This window comes from Pezoporus occidentalis, unplaced genomic scaffold, assembly GCF_034315485.1.
Source record: "Pezoporus occidentalis ecotype Australia unplaced genomic scaffold, CSIRO_AGI_Poc_V1 ctg172, whole genome shotgun sequence".
Classification (NCBI taxonomy): Eukaryota; Metazoa; Chordata; class Aves; order Psittaciformes; family Psittacidae; genus Pezoporus; species Pezoporus occidentalis.
The window spans coordinates 1,039,564-1,061,403 of NW_026913554.1; the positions used below are offsets into that span (position 1 = coordinate 1,039,564).

The window sequence follows — 21,840 nt, forward strand, 5'->3', positions numbered from 1 at the left end:
TGGAGGACACAACTGGGGTGAGAAAGGGAACTTTTAGCAAGATGCTTTTCCCAACACAGACAGTCATGGCTGCTCCTCCTCCTTCATGACTAGGCTGTGCTGGGGAAGCACTTTTATTTTGTCACAGCAGAATCTGGGGGCCTGGAGTTTTTTCACTGTATGATTCTGCAGCTTTTACTGACCTTGCACCCCTGGAAGAGACACAGTCAGTAATACAGTCTCTTTGATGGTTTTATTTTTCTTTGATGCCCCAGAAGATGTGTTTTCACAGCCTAATGTGAGCTGGTTCTCCATGGACAATCTGAAGGAGATGAAGTGCAGATAATTTTTAACATCACCAGCTGATAACAATGCTATATTCCCCTCCCCAGTTTCCATCCTTCACTGGATTCAATTCCTAGAAAAATGACACCCAGTTATAAAAGCTAAAGCCTCTCACTATTTTCTCTTTCCATCTCAGTGAAGAAGGCCATTTAAATATTGTCAGACAAAAGCAGGTAAATCTTTTTCTTCCGTCAGCCCCAGACAACATCCACTTGCAGATCCCATTCCACAGCCCTGGGCTTCACCGGCTCTACCATTCAGATGTAGAGGAGGTGCCAGCCAGGGAGCCTCTCTCTCTAACACTTGCTAATGACTCATGAATGCATGTGCAGGAGCCAGTCTTGGAGAAAAGGAGAGGGTTTACAGGTGGGGTAAGGGCCAGGCAGTGTGGGGATCCCTCTCTCAACCCCTGGCAGATTTGAAACATTAGCGTCCTTTTCCCTAATCCCATTCTTCCCTGTAATTAGACACTTGCCTCACAGGTGATCTGCTCTTATAGGGATTTTCTAGGGCTTAAAAATCCAGATGACACAGATCCGGTACCTGGGACCTGCCTGAAAAGTATGTGCTAACTTGGAAGAGCTTGGTTGGTGGAGTGTGTTAGAAGCACTTGCGGACTCGCTGCCCACTTAAGATCTGCACAAGTGTAATTACAGTTATCCACTTGGCACATAATCCTCATTAGTTCTGTTCCAATATTCATTAACAATGGTGAAACACATGCAAGCGGCCTCAGATGAGAGACATGAAAGAAAGCAGGTGCCACAATACACATTGAACTCAAGAAAGCCTTCAACACACATGAAACCTCACTACCACTTCAGTGCCCCGCTCGAACTGAAGGCTCTGGCAGCAATGGATTTTGCAGACTTTCCCCCTGGTGAGTTGTAGGAAACTCCCCATCAGAATGGGTAAGCAAAGAAGCCTCAGGGAAAAAAAAAAGAGCTTTTGTTTCATTCCAAAGTTCACAAGTGTATTTGGGGAACAAAATACAAACAGCCTGATCAGAGCATCCTTTTGAAGGAGAGTGGGGGAGATGGCTTCTGTTTTGAGGCTACTATGACCTTTGAAACACAGGGCTTGCTATTCCCCTCTGGTGGTGGAAAGAGCAGAAAACGTTTGAATACAGCTACATCTATGTGATTTGCTTTTAGTAAGAGGACATCTAACCAAGCCTGTAAGAACAACCACACTATGACTAAAGGGAAGAGAGGATGCTTGGAAATCTTTTGCCCATTACACACAATGTCTCCTTGCTCCTCAGGACCTTACACAAACCTGGCTCCAAGCTGTGCTGCTTGCAGCTGTTACGCAGACTATCCCATATTCCAGCTGGTGAGCACTGGTAACGAATGCTTCTAGAGATGAGTGCTTACAACCACAGCACTCCAGCGTCATGTGTACAGCAGGCACGGATAAAGGGTTAGCAAAGAAAGAGCAGACCCATCAAACCTGAGAAATTCGGGTTGGCTTACTAGCCTGCTTCCCACCTGTTTTTTGACACTCAGCTTTCCTGGCTTTTCAGGGAGTACCTTGGGTTTGTGCCATGTCTCCTCTGTTCCAGTCTGATTTTCCACCGCTAACAAAGAGCCCCATCATCCAGTAATTCTCAGGTGATTGTGAGACTGGGTTGTTAATGGGAGGAAGAAGCCTTGTCTCTTTCTTGACCTGCTCCCCTAAAGAGTGGAGAGAAAGGAAAACCGTATTTTAATATGAATGAGGGTCTAATTTTTGTTATTCTTTCTTGAACCCCTTCCTTCCACAAACATGGTCCAGACTGTGAGCTATGACCACTCTACAGGGGGCAGGCTATCTGGAGCCAAGCGCTAGGCAAGTACTGAGGGCTCAGGGCAGGAGTGTTTTCACATAACCTGAGGAGTGTTCAAATAAAATAAAAATAAATAAAATCGAAAGTACCTGCTTGGGAGAAAGGCCAGGCAAGTTCAACAGAATATAAGAGAGGGATTTCTACCTGCCTTCCTCAACCACACACATCCCAGAGGAAAACATCTGTGGGGCAGTGTGGATCAGGCCATGGTTACTGATTCATTAATACCAAGCCTGCACTCTGCCACCTTGCTGAACCCCTTGATCATGAGCAGAATGACACAGCAACACCCAGTGAAACTTCACAGCATTCACAAAACACAGATAACCCATGCTTCAGCTAGCTACTGCAGGACAGAAAAGCACCTAATCTACATAAACCTTGAGACAGCCTCTGCTGCTATGACATTGTGTTCACAAACCCTGTAGATGAGGCCCTCAGTGATATGGTTTAGTGGTGGCCTTGGCAGTGCTGGGGTAACAGTTGGACTTGATGATCTTAAAGGTCTTTTCCAACAAAGTTGATTTTATGGTTCTATGGCTCTATGATTAATGCTGATGAAACTGAGCTTAGCAATGCCTTGAGGAAACAGCACATAGCATGTCTGACTCAGTGGTATGAGCTCCAGAGCTGGATTTAAAGTGTCAGCCAGCTGCTGCTTCCCCAGCTCCAGTCTACAAAAACCAGTGTTTGCATCACTTCAGCGTAAAGATGAGCTCCAGCCCCCACTGAACGTAGTGACCCTACTGACATTAATGAGGAATCCCTTGTAGGCAGAACTTCCTGAATCAAAACATATTCTAGCCACAGTCCTGTATCACCTGTGCTTAGGCCAAGAGGCCAAGACTGCTTTTAGACCTGAGCTTCCAGCTTCGCTGCTGAAGGGCTATGGAAAAGGCTTGCAGCATATTTCAGCCCAGTGAGTGGCTACATTCACTTCCATATACTCAATGAGCCAAATTATGCCTACTCACATGGCTAATGCTCCACAGTATCAGGCACAAAATTAACTGAGAGATGCAAAAGAGGGGAGTGGCCACAGAATGAGAGGAGTGGGGGACACAAACTTGTTCCAAAAAAAGCCCAAACTGTAGCTGCTATTTGGCCCTGTTGAGAAGAACAGGACTAGACTAGATCTGAACTGTGCTGCTCTCCCAGCTGAAAACAGCTCCAAAAGCAACACAAGTGGATACTTGCATCTTCTCTATGAGTCATCCCCAACAGGTGTTTTTGAAAGGCACATCAGTTCTAGACATTCATGGCAGTACATCCAGTTTTCAGTTTGATGGTGCCACAGGGCCTATGTCCCAGCCCTAGCAGCTGGGGAATCTCTCAGATGTCCACATTGCACTTGCCATAGCATCCTCTGTGCCTGGATGACTTCTGAATTTACCTTTCCAAGATGTTTGGATGTGTATCACTTATTTGGGGGAAAATAACTGGGTTTCTTTTCCAAAATAAATTCTGACTTTAGATGGTATGGTTTTACACACTCACAGAAGTCTTGTTCCTCCCATAAGGACACTAAAAAAAATGTTTGATCACCTGATTAAAGGTATGGCTGCAGAGAGGAAGCAAATTATCACTGCTGGAAAGGGGTATATGGAAAAGAAGATATTTGGTAGTTAAAGCATAAAAACAAAGTGAATGTAAGACAAGGGGGATGAGAAAATCAAAATATGAACAAAGAGGAAAAAAAAAAAAAACCATAAAGAAAAAGGAGAGAGGAAATTAAATCAGTTTCGTGCACACTACAAAGCACATCTGTCTCAGGGTGGTAATCTGACCCATACGTGAAAACTGATCCATATATGAGAAGTGATCTACATGTGAGAGCTGATCTATTAATCTTGTAATGAGAACTACAAGGTACGAGCAGTTATCCCTGCTGCGTTTCCAAACACGCGCACAGCTCCCCGAGGGAGGAGGATGTGCGGGCGGAGGCGGTGCTACTCCTGTTGTCAAAACGGAATCCCGCTGCCGCGAGTGGGTCGCGGGCAGTGCCTGCTGGAGAGGGGGGTTACCGACGGTGCGGTATCTGTCCAGAAAATCACCCCGCCAGGTAGAGACAGGCACGGGGCGCTCCTGAGGCTGCCATTGCTCAGAGACCACCAAACCGAGAGGGCTTTGGTTTGCGGATACAGTCACAGCCCTCCCCACCCGATCCTGCAACCCTGCGTTTGTCTCCGTGCTCGCAGTGGGCTGGGTTACGTGAACTCGGAGAACCCCCGCGGGGAGCACGCGTGTCCCCACGAGGGGCAGCACCCTTGACTTCGCGTTCGAAGAGGAATCCCTTCTAGTGCGTGCAGCCGCAGGCAGGTGCACTGCCAGAGACCCGCAGCCCCGGGTTGCGAGGGCAGCGGGACCGCCCGGAGCGGCGGGCACCTCTTGGTTCGGGGCTAGAAGCTGGCTCTGGTCCTAAGTTCTGTGTTTCACCCCTCTGGCCCAATTATAAGCCCTTTCCCCAGCGTCCCTAATCGTCTCTCTGCCTGGATCCTGTTCGGATCCTGAGAAACGAAAACAGCCGCTAATTAGGAGGTGGTGAAAACTGGGCCCGGCAAGGACCCCTCCAGCCCAGCAGCGCCGCAGCGTTACCTGGCGGCGGGCTCAGGGCACCAGCTGGGGCTCGTTCCTCATCGAGACTCGAGAGGGGGAGGCGATATATAGTAACCAAAGGAAGCCCCTCTCTGTCGTCTCAAGCAGCTTAGTAGGTACTTCCCTGCCTTTGTATACGGGTAGGTGGCTGTGTTCTGCTCCCTTGCACTGGGGGAGGTGGGGAATTTGCTTGATGTGTCATGTACACTCGTTTGTATGCCTTGCAGGTGGTTTTTCAGGTTTTGTAACTCCCGGGCTGTGAAATCCTCCCAGTAAGTTTTTCATTTCCTTAAAGGAAGTGGTAATAGCTGGGAACGGGAGAAAGCGTTTATCTTGCTGCAGTTGCCTGTAGGCTCTCCCTTCAAATGCTTACTATCTATAAGGTTCTTTTTATAGCTGCACTGCTCTTGTTTCATTTGGAATCTGACTGGGTGATTCCCACCTCTTCCTGGTGCATAGCAAAAATGATGTATTTTTTTTAAAGTTACAACTCCGTTCAAAATAAGAAAAGGAAAAAAAAAAAGAAGAAAAAAGGTAAATAGATGAGGAAAGAAGCTTGGAAAAGGTGAAGTGCTAATTCTCTGTGGCCCTGCAAAACAAGTCTGCCTGTCTCAGCCTTGGGCTGGCCGCTGGAGAGGCACTTTGTCTTCCTCTGTGCCCTCTTCCCCGCAGTACAGGCACAGCTCTGTAGCACAGGCCCCCCTGCCCCCAGTCTTGCCGGGCGGTGGAGAGTTTATCTGTTTGCAGTGGTGGTTGCGATCCGCAATGCTGACACGCAGAGCCTCTGTATGCCCCGGGGCAGGCCCCTGGTTCCCCTCTATTCTTTGCCTTTGGGTGGAGAGAGCCGAGGAGGCGGAGGTGGGTGAAAGAGTGTTAAATGGGGGGGTGGGGGTGTCTGTTAGGCCCTGGCTAGCTCATCAGGCGGTGCTGCTCAGGCCTTTTGGCCCCGAGGGAGAAGCAAGGCTCTTCCTCCCAGCCCCCGTAGGGAGGGGTGCTCTGGCAGCAGCGGCCTGACCCCCACCGCCGAACTTAGAAGCCAAGTTGGGAAGCGGGGCCTTGGTGTCCGAGCCCTCCCCCACCCCCTGAGCACCCCCAAAGCCCCACCCCTCCAATCAACCGACTTTTAACATGACAATGGCCATGACAATCCCAACGCCAGGATGGGGAGGACATAAAGCATCCCCCCACCCTTGTCTACCTAATGGGGTACCTGCCTGCAATCTGCATTGCCAGCTCGCTCCCTGCTCGGGCAGGGCGTCCCGTCCCGGTCCAGCCCGGCCATGAGCACCCACCTGGCCGTGCCGCCCTACCTGCCCTACCCTGGCGCGGTCAGGTATGGGGACTGCTACTGGCTCTCCGAGGGAAGCATGGACAGCGCGCCGGCCGAGGCGGCCCCGGCGGCGGGCGCCACCGTCTTCCCCGCGGCTGAGAAGACTCCCAGCCACCCAGGTAACGGCCCGGCTGGTCCCGGGGAGAGATCCGGCTTCCCTCGGGCGCGGGTCGGTTGTGCCCCTTCTGCCTCGGGCGGGGGAGCAGGGGGGGCGACGCCGGTGACCCGACGGGGTTGCGAGGGGCTCTGCTCCGCCGGGCGCGGCTGCCACCAGCCCCTGCGTCCAGACGGGACCGGAGGTGTGGTGCCGCTGCCGCGCGGGTGCCAGTGCCCGCTTTACCATGCTGCTGTGTCTGTGGAGCCCCAGCAGGCCCCCAGGGCACTCTCAGTTTTGAATTCACCCGAGAAGCGGGATTTCGAAGTCGTTGAGTCTTTGCCTGACCGTGCTCACTTCGGTTCTCTTTCCTCCTCAGATGTCTCTCCAGCTTCCTCCAGTTCTGGGACACTCATCCGATACACTCCTGACTCTGCCACCAGCCCCACTGCAGAGCGACCATCTCCCTATCCCTCTTCCCAGAAGGTCAAGGGGGAAGGTGAGGGTGTGGCGAAGAAGGCCAAGAGCCGCACAGCCTTCTCCCAGAAGCAGCTGCAAATCCTGCACCAGCGGTTCCAGACCCAAATGTACCTCAGCCCCCAGCAGATCCGGGAGCTGGCTGCTGCTCTGGAGCTCACCTACAAGCAGGTGAACATCTTCCTCTGAGCTGCTGAGTCGTATCCCTGGTGTGAAGGGATCTTGCAAGCAGGGGGGTGGGGGTGGTTGTGCCTTTTTTCCCCTCCTCTTTTCTTGGACCCCAGACATGAGTTTCTTTCGTGGTCTTGTTTTTACCATTGCTTATGTGGGACAGGAGAGTGTGAAAACTTTGGACTCAGTCTTCCACTTATGCTTGGTTCTAGTGTTATCCACCCACTCTGTGCAGGCATTTCAAAGTGACTCTGTGTAGCCTTGCTCTGTATGTGGGTTTCTGTATGGACATGTCTTCATAGAATGGTGAGGGTTGGAAAGGACTTTAACATTATCTCATTCCAACCCCCCCTGCCATGGGCAGGGACACCTCACACCAGACCATGTTGCCTAAGGCTCTGTTCAACCTGGCCTTGAACACTGCCAGGGAAGGAGCATTTATCACTTCTTTGGGCAGCCTGTGCCAGTGCCTCACCACCCTCACAGTAAAGAATTTCTTCCTTGTATCTAACCTGAACAGTTTTAGTTTTAACTCATTGCCCCTTGTCCCATTGCTGTTCTCCCTGATGGAGAGTCCCTCCCCAGCATCCTTACATAGGCCCCCTTCAGATACTGGAAGGCTGCTATGAGATCTCCACGCAGCCTTCTCTTCTCCAGGCTGAACAGCCCCAGCTTTTTCAGCCTGTCTTCTTACTGGAGGTGCTCCAGCCCTCTGATCACCCTTGTGGCCTCCTCTGGTCTTGTTTCAACAACTGCATGCTTTTCTTATGTTGAGCACACCAGAAGTGCACACAGTGCTCCAAGTGGGGTCTCACAAGAGTGTCTCCAATCATGAAAAGTCACAAACTTGCACTACTGTGCAGGTTGCCTTTCTTAGTCACAGCGGCATCTGGACCCTCCCTATATAGAGGGCTCAGCAGTGAGATGCTGCTGCAGTAACAAGCTGTGTTTCTGCAGGTGTCTTGACCTGTCTTTAGGTAGGGGTTTTAATGTTATGGAAGATCCCGTAGTGATCTGAGGAGCAGGAGTGTGTTTTCATGTCCCAGCTCTGTGATTCTGTGGCTACCTGCTGCTTACTGTTGGCTGCTAAAATTATGTACAGTATTAGAAACCAAGCAGAAACTGGGTTTGGTAGAAGGCAAAACATCTTTAGCATGTGTAGTAACCTCTGAGAATGAGTTTCTAATGCCCCATGTCCTTTCCCCATCACTTCTAGGTGAAAACATGGTTTCAGAATCAACGGATGAAATTTAAACGCTGCCAGAAGGAGAGCCAGTGGGTGGAAAAAGGGTTGTATCCACCACAGGTAAGAGCATTCGCCCTTCACATGCCTCCCCACTCTGTGGGCAGAAGTGCTAACTTGAACAGTGCACAGGACTTGCCCAAGCCAGTTTTCTTGCTTGTAAAAGGACTTACAGTGGTATGTATTTGAATCCTGACCTGGCACTGAAAGAGCTTTGTTTCCAGTCCACCTATCTCTCAGCTGAGATAAGATGGAAAACAAAATAGCCAAAGATGGCCAGCAAGGCCATACTGTTTTTCTCGCTGTCATGGTACTCCCAGACACGTTGACTTGGAGATTACTAACCTAAGGTCTTGTAATCTCTGCTACTAGTCTGTAGTGAGGACAGTGAGTATGCAAAAGACACTATTGAATGGCTTGGGGGAGGGAGCCGGGGAGAAAGTTGGACCTATTGAAAAGAATGAGCACATTTGGTGTGGTGCTCTGCATTACTGACCAGCCTTCTCTGTCTCTCTTAGAATGGGTTTCATCAGGCTGCCTACCTGGATATAACCCCCACATTTCACCAGGGCTTTCCTGTCAGTGCCAGCAGAAACATTCAGGCTGTGACCAACATGCACCAAGCCTACAGCAGTGGCCAGAAATATGGGAGCGGGCAGGGCTTGTACTCGTTCATGGCTGTGGAGGATGAAGGATTCTTCGGAAAATCTGGAACAAGCTGCAATACCCAGCAAGCCATGGGTTTCTTAAGCCAGCAGATGAACTTCTATCACAGCTATCCTGCAGATGTGGATTATGTCAGCCTGGAGTCAGAAGACACCTACAGCTTCCAGAGCACCCCTGACAGTATTGCACCATTCTTGAGCTCTCCTGCACAGCATCAGTACCAGGCCCCTTGGCATCCCCTGGGGACCCAGAGTGATTATGACTCTTAGACCTAAGTACTTTTTTTAACTCCATTCTGTTTTCTCTGGGGTTTCTAGGGTCTTGACTCAGGGATCCAGTTTCTATCCTTTTCTCTTGCCCCTCCTCTCCTCCTGTTTTAACCATTGATGGGACTCGGCACCCTGCTGCCTTGGGTTAGCTTTCTGTTTAAAGGCTCCTGTTCATAGCCAACCCTTGGCAAGGGTGTTTTGTCTGTGGATAGGTGACACTTCATTCATGGAGGGGAATGTGCAATACCACAGCCAGGAGCAGCAGAGATGGTAGGACTGTTTGCTGTCCGATCTCGCCTTCCTCTGCTGCATCTTCATCAGGCAACCTCTGACCCTTGCCCTTAGTGTCTTTCAGCTGAGCTTTGCTAAAGAAAACCCTGTACTTAAGCGTTTTTTTTTTGCTAGAAATACCCTGTTGTAGCCCACAAGCTCTGCTGTCTTGCCTGTTTTTTTTGCTACCTCAGTCAACTAATAACTAATAGGTTCTTCATATGCATCTGTTCCTCCCTCATCAAAATCCTACACAAGATCATCTGATTTCAGATTATTTGATTCAGTTGCTTCCAGCAGCTCCTCTGGGGGTGGGGGTCAGCATCTGCCTATGCTTTGCCTGCTGCCCTCCTGTGTATGTGAAGCAGTTCAGAGGAGAGGGAGGAAGTGGGGTAGAGTATTGGCCATACCTCACATCGAAACTTTGGTTTCCAAAGCTGCTAACTCGCTTGTGCCTGCCAGGACATTCAGGATGGCTGTCTCTGTGACTGTCCCCACCTAGTTTAGATCTTGCCTTTCTGCATGTCTCTGCTGAGAGACTGTTGGTTTGTCCCAGCCTGTAAATTCATGGTGAGAACAGTCTACTTATCTGCACATGGTAGTCCCCGAGCACTTCATAAAGAGAGCACCACTACAGTGCAGATTTCTCTGCATGTAGAGTCATCAGCTAGGTAAAGGACTCTGTTGTCTTATCCCAGGTTTAGAGTATAAGCTAGTAGGATTTTTGTCCCTTCCCTAGGGCTTATTGGATCTCTTCTGTATTGTCCTGCTGAAGAGGGCACTGGCTGCCTCATCTGACACAAGGACCCAAGCTCTGGGGGAGGTGAAAAGTTTAGGGAAACTTAGTTAGACAAAATGAAGAAGATGCCAATTAAAACTTCCAGGTTTGTTGATAAAAGTAACTGAACCATCCTTTTCAGTATGGAGAAACCATGAGGCAGCTCCAGACTATGAAAAACTGACTTTTTTACAAGATGTAGAATTTCAGCATCTGTTCTGTCACTGCCCAGGAACAGAAAATAAATAATAGTAAACAGGATGGTTAAAGCATAAGTATTTCCATGATAGCCTTTGGGGTTTTGTGATTAGTGCAAACTTTTTACTGCAACCCTGGTGTCAAATGTTTGCACACAAAGGTTGCGTGTTATAGTTAAACTCTCACTGCAAAGAATAACTGTTGTTTCAGAATTGTTTTAGAGTGTATTCTCTTGCAGTGATCTCAAGCATGTTTTATGTTATGTGCATGTTGTCTTTTATACATTGTTTCCCATTAATGTTCATACAAACTTGTTTGAGTTGAAAATAAATTACTTTATTTTAATGATGAAACTGTGTGGCCAGCTTGCATTGGAACAGCCTGCTAGGAGAATGGTTGTTCTGCACAGGTTAGACCAGGAGTCCTGAGGAAAGGAATTAAAAAGCAACAAGACTGTGTTTCTCAAAGAACTACAATCAAGCAACTGTTCAGAAGGGTCAGGTCACAGAATTCCATGAGCCAACATGCAGGTGTGTTGCCTAATGCAAGGGGGTGCTCCAGCAGTAGGTTTCTGGACTGCTTTCAGTAAAAGGTAACTATGGAAGTATGAGGGTAGGAGCACAAAAAAGTGCCTCTGAGTTTTGTGGCTGCCTGCTGCTGCTCCAGAAGGTTGTGGTCAGCAGTCTGGAATCTTGCCTCATTGAGGTTGCAGGGCTCTTTGGGCTCTTGTGCTAACCTCAAGTGACAGCAGAAGTTTGTACGTAAGTTACTGAGTCCCACTTCCAGCATTGAAACAAAAATGTATTGATTTCCCTGAGACTGCATTTTTTTTTTTTTCTTGGCAGCTGTATGAAACATTTAAAGGATATTTAAACGTGCGAGATGCATGAGGAATCGTGCATAAGGGACTTGCCTTATACCTTAGTTTGAACACATATGCAGCTTGCACGCAGCCAGGGTGCTGCAAGTGTTCATGGGCAGCACTACTACTGGAGAAAAGCAGCTGTCCAATAGATGATGCTACTGCTGTATCAGCAGAACCAAGTCACAGCTAGTAAACTAGCAAAATTGATGTGTTTGGGGTTTAATCCTAGGCTCCTTAAGATATAGTATACCACCAAAGCTTTCCACGGGGTTTAAACAGGCAGTTCAATAATTATTCCTACTAAGCACAATTAGCTAAACTGGCAGCTGACTGCTAAGGCTCTAACAGCCCCGTGTCCTTTGCTGAAGAAAACCTGGTCCTGTGGGTGCCAAAGCCTGCTTTTCTTTTGCAATACTGTAATGCTCTGCTTCCAAGTGTGAGGTGGAGTATGTGCAGGAAGTAGATGGAGAGGAGGTTTGAGCCTGTAGTTGCAGAAGAGAGGCTGAGTTGTCCATGTGTGGGCTGCTAACCTTCAACAGCAGAAAAAGGTAAATCTGGCCTGTAACAGAGGGGGATGTCAGGTTCACAGGATTTCCTCTATTTCAGAGCAGAGTTCCTTTCTCATCCTGACCTGAGATACATGTCCCAGTGTGAGTTAGGATGAATTCTGGGTAATGATCTAGTAGTAGTGTTAATTCCAACAATTCCACTGAAAAACCAAAGCTGAACCATATACCTATAACACTCCTATAGTCCATGAGCTAGATGCCCATCTCCACAACTCTGGGCAGGTATCGTTGTTAAAATAGCAACAATAGCCCTGGGGCTGTGGTTTGTGCTGCTGCATATACCATGGGAGCGTCCTGCAGAAATGAAATGTTCCTTCCTTGGTGTGCTATTCCCCTGGCTGTTCAGCCTGGGTTGCATGCAGATTTGTCGAGCACACGTGGTTGGAGGGAACATGCAGAGTGGCTGCTGTTGGAATTTTGGCAGGTGGGCTGAAAAGGACTGCTAATAGCTCAGCAAGAGTTCCTAGAAGTTGTGGAATTAAGCAGGACTCTGCCTTTCTACAGTACTGAAGGTCTGTTGACTTGTCATGTCTTGAGCCACATTACTATGTGGAACAGTTGCACAACTGCAGAAGTACTACTACCAAAACTGGTGGCGATGCAACTAACCCCACCAGACTCATATTTCCAAAAGGCTTTATAGCAATTACTCTGAGGAAGTAAGTGCATGTGAGCAAAAAGCCTTTTCTGCTGGGTTACATTACATCTCTGTGAGGACTGCTGCTTCTTGTGATCAAGCTGTGTAACAATGATTTCTGCACGCTGCAAACAGAATTTGCTTTGCCAGCAAATTTTTTTAGGATCAAGCTGTAAGCTCATATGGAGTTCTTTATATGTATTATAGCTTGTGGGAATACCCTGCACTTTCACGGTATCTCTGTAGTGTCGACACTCCAATTTGTCAACACTGCAGATGTAGCTCCAGTGGTGCAGAGAATCACACACAAACAGAAGTAAGATCTAGTGTGGACTATGTAGACCAGAGTTTATTCTCTAGTTTACTGGGTTCCAGCTTTTGCTGTCCCATAGGCAAAATACCAAGCAAGTAGAGTGGTGCAAGCAACCTCATTCCTAGCTCTCATGTTAACATGGCCTGCAGCAATGTTATACAAGCTACAGGTTTCTTCTGAGTGACCCATGAGCTAGAGCTCACAGCCCCAGCTGTCTTTCCAGTGCAGATAAGAGGCATGATGTTTGCTTTAATAGATTTTTCCCTACAGGCATGTAAACATTGTATCTAGTTATCTAATTACACTGCGGGATTCAGATGCTGAACTAGCAGGGGTTTGGAAATTTTCAGTAAAGCATTGCCATGCATCTCTTGCTTGGCCCATCATCAGAGGCCAACAGCACCTTGTCTGATACTGGGAAGGCAAGAAGCATGAAAGACCCAAAATCATAGCACTGGTCTTAGACTAAAACCAAAAAAAAAAACCCAAGGTTTTCCTTTCCAGTGAGGACATGTTATCTTCATGGTGTCCAGAGTTTTGAAGAGCATCCTCAGGTCATATCTGTGAATCTATTTTACAATCACGCTAAAATTAATTTCTCATGCTTAATGGAGGTCCATCTGCTCAACACACACAGCGTGTGTCTCTAGCAGATGGGCAGTGTCTGAATCACTAAATCCTTTACAAATTACAACACAAATTACAACAACAAATTAACTTGGGTGATTCCCAAGATCCCTCCAAGTCATTGCTTAGATACTAGGGAAAGACCAGAAGAGAAAGCAAGTCCCCAGCGTTTCACATCTGGGTGGCTGTGGCTGAGGGACTGCTGTAACAGGATCTGCATTCCTGCTCTTTTTACACAGGGCATTGGGAATGCGGCTCCTGATACAGCAGACATAAATGAACTGCCTTCCTGGAAATGGCTTACTTGCCTGTTGGAATTGCTTCAGGCTTTCAGTCTCCTGATCAGCCTATGGCAGTAAGCTCTAGCTTTGAATGATAGCCTCTGAAAAATGTTATGGGTCTCTAGAGGAAACTGCAAGATTCGGTGGTGTTTGTTGGCAATAGTAAGGTGATCACAACTGTTGCTCTTACAGACAGCATCCTCCTGCAAGCCAGTCACACAGACTTCACAGCAGGATCCTGCCTGTCCTAAAGCATCCTTGAAACAACAGGGCATGGCATGGGACTCCTTTTCCAGACAATTATTAGCAAGGAGAAGTCAGAAGCTCAACTTTTTTACCTACAGCAGCCTTTGATGGGGTGGCACGGAAAGGTTTCAGATGACATCCAGGTTAGTAGCAGCACTGTTGGCTCCAAAGTTGCTGAAAAAACTCCTCTCCTATTCATGTGAGAGCCCCCATGATTCCTGCTTCCACTTTCATGTGTTAACCAGCACCTTTTCAGTCAAGTTAACTTAACCAATCCCCACCTCTCTGATGATGCAGTGGTTGCAAAAAGTGTCTTCCCCAGGCTTACACACTCTCTGGATACAGGACAAGGGGACAGGAAGGGCTGTGCTTTAAAATGGATCTCCAGAATGATATGACCTCCTTATTTTTTCCCCAAATCGTGCTGGCCATGCAGTTTACAGTACAGCTCTAGAAGCAGTGCAGCTGAACAACCACAGGGTTGTGAGGGAGTGGGGCTGGGAAAAAACAGCTGTGAAGCACAGGGACATAAACCAGCTTTGCCAATAGAAGACCATGCCTCTTAATACTTCAGTCACAGACATCAATTGCTTTCATTTTATGCCCGTTTTTTTAATCATGACAGCTACTTCATTGCATTTATATAAAGTCATTGCCATCATCAGAGTAATAGAAAACCTGTTACTCAGGGAACTGGGTCCCTGCTATTGAATATACCTTGATACACACATCAGTTCAGGTACTTAGACACATACATAGTTTTAAGCTGAGAAATGATAGCACCTCTATGTTTTAGCCAGTCTCAGTATAAAATGTTGCTGGTTAGTGAAATTCTTAAGGCGAGTGGCAGTTACTCACCTGGTCCTTTGACTTCAGCTATCTGGCATTGCCAAGTCATGAAGCTGATCCACTAATAACAGAAAAATCTGTTTCTAGTTTCAGAGTCAAATCAGTAATAACAATGACATACAGTTGCTATGGCAATTTACGCTCTACCAGGATCTCATATTGCAATGCTCTATTACAGTGGGGAAAAAAAAATACAAAAAATATATAATCAGTCTTTAAAATATTTTATTATTTGCCAAATTGAATGCACTGTTAGATTTTCTAGAGGGGAGGCACATAAGGATAAAAACTACAACAAAGGGCTTATTTATAATTTTGACGCTTATAAGACAGTCTTATCAGCCTTTGTGCAAGCTAATTGTCACATCTCCCTTCACTAGGCATTTCATCAGCCCTACACCTTGTGGCTGACCACAGAACTAGTGGTCTAATCATCAGATACTTGGTGTGTGACAATAACTTCTCCAATTTCAGTGAATGATATGTGACCAGCACTTCTCCATACACTCCATGACTTCATGTGTTATGCATACACAACTGTATGGTGATATGTACAAAGGAGATCCCCAAAGGAATCTGTGCCTCCTCTTGAGACAAGTTACAAGATCCATAATTTAGAAGATCCAGGGCATTATCTAGGTAGCCAGATCTCAAGTCTTGCTATAAGGTTGTCTCTGCCAATAAAGAAGAGTGTGTGTGTGCATGTGTAAAGACATATGATTGAAGAGCTGTATCTACATATATGGGCAAACAGATATCTGCATGTCTGTGTGTTTGTGCACGCTTGCAGGCACATATTTGGATGCCCAAACAGGTTCTAGCTACATGATGCCTCAGAATTGAAGAGCACATGAATAACAAAGGGAGAAATGAGAATAAGATTTGATTCACAGCTGCCCCAAGTACCCCACATCCACAGTGCTTAGGAATGATAGAGATGGTGGCCAGCAGTGGTTGGGAAAGGAGCCCCCATGGTGGCAGAGTGGTGAAAGTTACAGCTGTCACCCGTCTTTGTGCCTGGATATTCCACACTGCCAGGACAGCTGTGGTAAAAGTCTACTTTGTGCTGGGCAATCAAGCTGGGCAGTGCCTGCTGGACGCTGCAGGTGCCCCCACCTTTGCCAAAGACTCCTCCATCTTCATTGGTCACAATTGTGTAAGCGTTCTGCCCTGTTCCGTAGTGCTGACGGGGGGGAGGCATGGTTTGCATGTTGCTGGCTGCTGTGATTGGGTAGCCCTGGTGGAATTTGGGGTGCATGTCCAGGTAAGTACTTGGCTGGAAGGCACTCTGAAAGGGAAAGGCAGTGAGTCAGAATACATAGCTAGCTTCTCCACTGTGACAGTAGCTTCTCTACAGAATAAATAGCCTGGCAGGTACTAGGGCTCTGTTCCTTTACATTTCATGTCTTGAGAGGCAGCAATGGCATGTAACCACTCCCATAGCTCAGGAGTGGTTACACAGTTGTGTGTATATATAGACACATGCACACACACATACATATGTGAGGAAAACAGCTTTTCTCTGGAAGCATTTCAGTAGCATAGTCAGCCTATTACTAGGCTACCTACAGAACATGGAGCTGTGCCAAGCCTGTGCCTCTGCGCTGAACAAATGAGAAGGCAGGGTATACTCATACTTTTATGCTTAAGTCACCACAGTCATGGAGGAAATATATCACAGGACTTATCTGGCTAGATAGAAGGCCATGCTGAGCCATATGCTATGTTCTTACTTGTGTGAGGCACTGAGCCCGTTCAGGCCACAGGCTATGCTTCTGGCACCTTTTCAGCTTCATCCTCCGGTTCTGGAACCAAGTCTTCACCTGGGTGGGGAAGGGAGAGCAGAGAAAAGAAAACATCAGCAAAGGAGAGGGAAGAGCAAATTTCTTCCCATTCACAAGCAGGAAGACCCAGGGGAAGAGTGACCAGATGGCATAGATATATAGGCAACAGCAGATAAAGGTCTGAAGAGCTCCCTGGGGTTGCTGCCAATGGGGATGTCTGTCTAGCAGCCTCAGCAGGTGGCTAGTGCATCTGCATAGTGGGAGGAGGGGACAGCATTCCATCCACAGAATAGTTATAGCCGTGACAAACTGACTCATTTCAACCATGGGGATGAACGACTGGTGCAAACTAGACCCACGCAGGTCTCTACAAGCCCCCTGCACTTCAAGCAAGCTTCTAAGACACTGTTTCTGCATGCTTGTGAGCAGAGCAGGGAAAGGCTTGCTCCCTGTACCCAGCAGTTCCCAAATTCAAAGCTCCTACCCTCCTACCTGCAGTGAATTCCAGAGCCATTTCCCCCTAGGGCTCTGTCTGCACCGGGAAAGCAGCCTTTGTGGTGATGTGGATTGAAGGAAAGACCAGATTGTCTCACCAGTCTCAAGTTCATGCTCAGTGTGTGCACGTGTATGTGTGCACCTACAATGCATATATGACTTGTTCTAGTCCCAGAGCATCCGGGCTGTCGTGCCCAACTCTGACATCCAAATTCCAGGCAGACTTTTTACTTGTAACTGCAAGCATTTGTACCCCCATTGCCAGCCCCCTCTGCTTTAAGAAGGCATCATTTGAGCCAGCACCAGTTCACTACATACATACATATATATATACTACATATACATACATACATATACTACATACATACACTACATACATACTCCATTTGCCTGGAGATCAGCAAAGACCCTGACGAGTTGCACTATATAATCCTAGCAGTACCCACATGGAGAGGGGAGTGGATGTCAAGCCACCAAAAAGTGCTGAGTGTGGCACATTATTAGATACTGGACAAGGTCAGCGCTAGGAAACGTTAGCAATATTTTTCAGCATGTTGCAGCCCTGGGATTCAGAGAACTGATGCATGCCAGGGTTTCTGTGATGTTCCCCAGTGCAAGCAAAAAGCCTGTGAATTGCTGTCAAGCCCAGGGCAGAGGCTGTTTGTGGCAAACAACATATTCATCACTGTGTTTGCAATTCTATTACAAGTGTTGGCAACAGTACCCTTAACTGACCCCTCACTGGGGAGGCCCCAATGAGGTGACACTGACTCTCCTGCCCCAAGAAGTGCTTCTGATCTCTGGACATGAATAAGCAGGGGAGCAACTGTTAGCTGCAACTTTTGCCTGTATTCTCAGGTGGGGACTTATCTTCTCATCCTGTCACTTGCCTTATATGACCATGCAGCTGCTCTGTGACAGATATACCATGGGTCAAAGACTCTATGTTCACCTGCTTGTAGGTGAGCCCCAGGGCAGCAGCCAGCTCCCGGATCTGCTGGGGGCTGAGGTACTTCTGGCTCTGGAACCGCTGGTGCAGGGTGTGCAGCTGCTCCTTGGAGAAAGCTGTGCGTTTCTTGGCATTCCTCACCCCGTCGTCCATGCCATCTTCTGTGCCCTCCTGAGACCTATCCGTAGGCTGTGGGGACGAGGATGCTGAATGTGGACTGGTGGCTGAATCTGGTGTGAATTGGCTGAAATTCCCAGAACTGGATGAAGCTGGGGATATTTCTAGAAATAAAAAGATAGTGGGAAAAAGTATGCAAGACATAATGCACAGCTGTATGGGTATGAGCATGCTCACTGCCTGCTGCAGAGCTCCTTGCCTACCATACAGGGGCTTTCCTGAAGCAAAGGCTTGTGTCACCCTCCTTCCTTCATGGATCTGTGAGCACAAACAAGCCCGCTGATTGTGAGCAGCTTCCCAGCTCAGCCCTCCAGGATGCCTGTGGCTCCCTTTTGCCAGCTGGAAAAGTCAGAGCAGGGAGGGGAGAATCGTATGCATTGACTCCCAGTGTTATTATCCTCCAAAAAGCCCCGGTAATATTTCAGTCTCATTGTGGTCTCATTGTGGTCAAAGAGGCCTGGTCATGATTGCAGGCACAGCTTTGGGTTGGTGACGGGGCTCCCTGAAACCGCCTGCCCAGCAATCTCAAGGCAGTTGATAGACAGTGGCAAGGCAACTTCTAGCCATGGTGTACGGTGAGCCAGAGCAGCCATTTCTTACAGTGATGGGGTGGCAAGTGGAGAGCATCAGCCAGGCCTTGGATATTGGCTCACTCCTGTTTGCCTGTGGCACCCACCACAGACCATGCCACTGTTGGAAATGCATGTATGGGGGGGGGGGGGGCACCTGTTTGGCTGAGGAGGGCTTCTGGAAGACAATGAAGGAGAAAAATTTGACATGGAAATGGGGAGGGAGGGAAGAAAGGTGGATGTGTGGGACAAGCACAAAGAGCCAGTAAGCCTGTACCAGGGACATTGGGGACAGAATTCAAGAGTGCAGAGGAACATGTGCAAGCCCTTTCTCATTTGTGCCAGTGCATGTCTTAAGGGGTTCTCTGTTGGGGACAAAGATGAGATAAAGATCTAAAGGAAAAACTTCCTAAACAGTCTGGGCTACTAGTTCAGACAAAAGCTGCCAAGATGCAAAGGCATTCAGAGTGCCTGAATAGGAAAATGCTGACAGGAGAGATTACCCCCGCACGTTTCTGTCAGGTGCCTGGCTGCTGGGGTTTGTGAGAAGCTGAGACCTTCTCAGGCTAGCCCTGACTAAAGGGATGTGATGCCAGTCTCCACCCTTCCCCATAAGTGCAGTGGCAAATCTGTCCATCCTTTCTTCCTCCCTCCAGCTACTCCTCTGCAAACCCTTCTGCATGGTCCATCGCCTCTCCTCCTACTGACATTTCAGGAGGGGGGGTGTGCAATGAATGGGCAGTGCCATTTTTAGTACACACCTTCTGACTATTAAGTTCAACCAATAGCTTCCAATATCCTTCCTAGTCACCCTGAAACCCACACGAGCACACCCTCCCCAACTCCCCAAATGTATGTCTAATGCAAATCACTGACGCTCTCCTGAGGAATGAGCTCCTTGTCCACCATATCAAACCTTCCCTTCTGTTGGAAGCTGAGATGCTGCTAAGCAATCACTCATAAGCCTAGAGGCCCTTTCTGGGCCTCAGAAAGGTAGCCATGTCTGCAGCATCTCTTCTGAGAGTATCATCCTCGGGAGAGAGGCACACCTCTCTTTGTGGTGCCTGCCTCCCTAGGGTTGCCTGCACTCATAGGCTTGCTCTTGACTATTTCCTATCCCCAGGAGATGAGAACCACCCAGAGCACAGGCTGAGTGAAGAGGCAGATGTGCAGTGGGGCAGGTTTCTGGTGCGGGGGAGCAGGAAAATGAGGGTTACAAAATGAAAGGAGAAAGGGGCTGTCAGCAGACGAGGTGCAGGGACCTGAGGTGTTATGTGCAGGGGGGCAGCCTGCAGAACCTGAAAGGCAGCTGAACATCTGTGTCCTTGATGCACAGAGAGCTAAAACTTCGTGTGGGACCACAAGATGGTTGGCTCCTGCAAGCTGTAGAGTAAAAACTTTATAGGCAGGAAATGGGCATGAATATGAGCTTGGAAAACAGAAAAGTCTTATGTTAGACAGGAACCACAGCAAGATACCATAGAAGCTAAAGCTCCCGCATTTTTCTGCTTGGCCTGTCCTCCCAAAACCCCATGTAATTTACAACCTGCAGTTTGAGCACAAGACAAAGGTGCTCTCCCTCTCCCATGAGAAGAGAGTGAAGGGAAGAGGAAACAAGAAACACAAACAGCAGTACAACGGACATAAACATGAAAACCTAAGGCAGCCCCACACCCACAAACCTTTGACATCAGTAGGCCTCTGCTTCCGCGACTACGCTCCCTGCAGAGAGGCTCCAGAGGAGTGTTCAAAGATGGGTTTCACGTCCATAAACCAGGCCCGCTGGGGGCACAAGTGAGTCAGTCCGCCTGCACCCTTTGCGGAGCGGGCAGCATGCAGAGAACATCAGCCCTTCTCCGAGCTGCGTGGCAAGTGGCCATGTGCCAAGCAGACACTGGCCGCTCTGCCAGAGCCCGTTGCTCTACACCATCTGACAGCTTAAAACCAGCTCTCCGAAAGCTTGCTCTCCTCCCAGCCAGTAACCTTACACGAGTGTTACCCTGCCGAACATACAATGGGGCTGTGCAAAAACCTGCTTTCATCAGGCATTCAGTGAGTGGCAGGGGAATGGCTGGAACAGAAAACGCCGCTGTAGTGGGGCCTGGGACTTTTTTGCAGAGATGGAAAGGCAAGGCAGCGAGAGCACAGAAAGGAAATGGAGAGGGGAAGACAGCAAACTTAAAAAAGCAGAGAGTAACAATGCTGGATTTAAAGGGAGATTTCCCGGCACAGCAATTCACTGGGCTCAAGTTTACTGAGTACATGAAAGGTGTGAGGAGTTTGTAAGGGGATAAGGGATGCCACTAGCGGAATTACCTTCAGGAGCACACATGACACCATTTGACTAAAAGGAGGGCTAGACATTTCCGCCCCGAGAACCATGAGGTTTCATGAGACCGTGTTGTCACACTGCCCTCCAGCCTGCAGCACAAACCTGCCAGCGCCTGAACTCTTGCAGGCTCTGCTGAGGTTTAGGAAACAGTCCCCAAGGAAGGGTGGTGCGACTTGCCCAAGGTCACCCATCCTCCTTGCCCACGGCATCGCGCGCTGCCCGGCTCGCACACTGGGAAACCAAGGCAGGCAGAGAGAAAACTTTTCTCAAGGTCGTTAAGCAAAGCGGCTGAGCTGGGACCACAGGTACCCCCGGCATCCTGCCCGGCCTCAGCTGAAATGCCTTACCTGCCGTCTGCCTCTTCCCTCCTGCCTCCGGAGACTGACCGGCGCCCAGGGCCCCCCCGGGCCCAGCCGAAGTGGGGCCATGTCCTGCCTCCCCCGCCGAGTTCCAGTAAAAGTCCAGGTACCCCATGCCAGTCCCTCCGGGGTAAGCCTGGTAGGGGGGCAGAGCCAAGTGTGCACACATGGGCGGCAGATGAAGGGGTGGTTCCCCCACCTTCTAATAGATGTCACCTTCACTCAGGGGGGAAGCAGGGCTCACCAGCAAGCTGAGGTAGCCCCGCAGTGTGGACAGGCAGTTACCTTTATAGCTGCCTATACCCTGCCTGGGACTGCAATATTCACCACCGTCTGCTCCTCGGAGCTCTTTGTCATGTTAAAGAGTCTGATGGTTGGGGTGGGGACAGAGCTGGGTGGAGGGGCGAGAGAAAGCCACACATGGTATCAGGGCTAAAATATGTCCCTCTGGATTCTTCCCATTCTGCAGGTTCCTCAGTCACACCTGAGCAGGGGCCTGATCCACAGCCCCAGGGAACCTCCTCCCACTTGCTTCTTTGGGCTCA

At 48.7% G+C, this 21,840-nt stretch overlaps 2 protein-coding genes across 7 annotated transcripts; one reads left to right on the forward strand and one right to left on the reverse strand.

The window, feature by feature from the left end:
* The first annotated feature begins 4,749 nt into the window (after positions 1–4,749).
* Positions 4,750–10,596, forward strand: LOC134161361 (homeobox protein NANOG-like). 6 transcript variants are annotated; one of them, XM_062614095.1, is made up of 6 exons: positions 4,791–4,887; positions 4,975–5,019; positions 5,981–6,196; positions 6,551–6,819; positions 8,036–8,125; positions 8,581–10,596. In XM_062614095.1, exons 3-6 carry the CDS (start codon positions 6,028–6,030, stop codon positions 8,995–8,997), a joined length of 945 nt encoding a protein of 314 aa, XP_062470079.1. In that variant the 5' UTR covers positions 4,791–4,887; positions 4,975–5,019; positions 5,981–6,027; the 3' UTR covers positions 8,998–10,596. The 6 variants fall into 6 exon arrangements, with proteins under 6 accessions (XP_062470080.1, XP_062470079.1, XP_062470077.1 ...); XM_062614093.1 differs by having other exon boundaries at positions 4,792–4,887; positions 6,001–6,196; XM_062614097.1 differs by having other exon boundaries at positions 4,794–4,887; positions 4,975–5,023; positions 6,114–6,196.
* Positions 10,597–14,897: 4,301 nt separating this feature from the next.
* LOC134161291 (homeobox protein NANOG-like) lies at positions 14,898–21,601 on the reverse strand. Its single transcript, XM_062613979.1, has 4 exons — positions 21,284–21,601; positions 17,862–18,139; positions 16,364–16,453; positions 14,898–15,918 (listed from the first exon to the last, which is right to left on the reverse strand). The coding sequence occupies exons 1-4, from the start codon at positions 21,462–21,464 to the stop codon at positions 15,553–15,555; spliced, it is 915 nt and encodes a 304-aa protein (XP_062469963.1). The 5' UTR covers positions 21,465–21,601; the 3' UTR covers positions 14,898–15,552.
* Between the last annotated feature and the right edge of the window lie 239 nt (positions 21,602–21,840).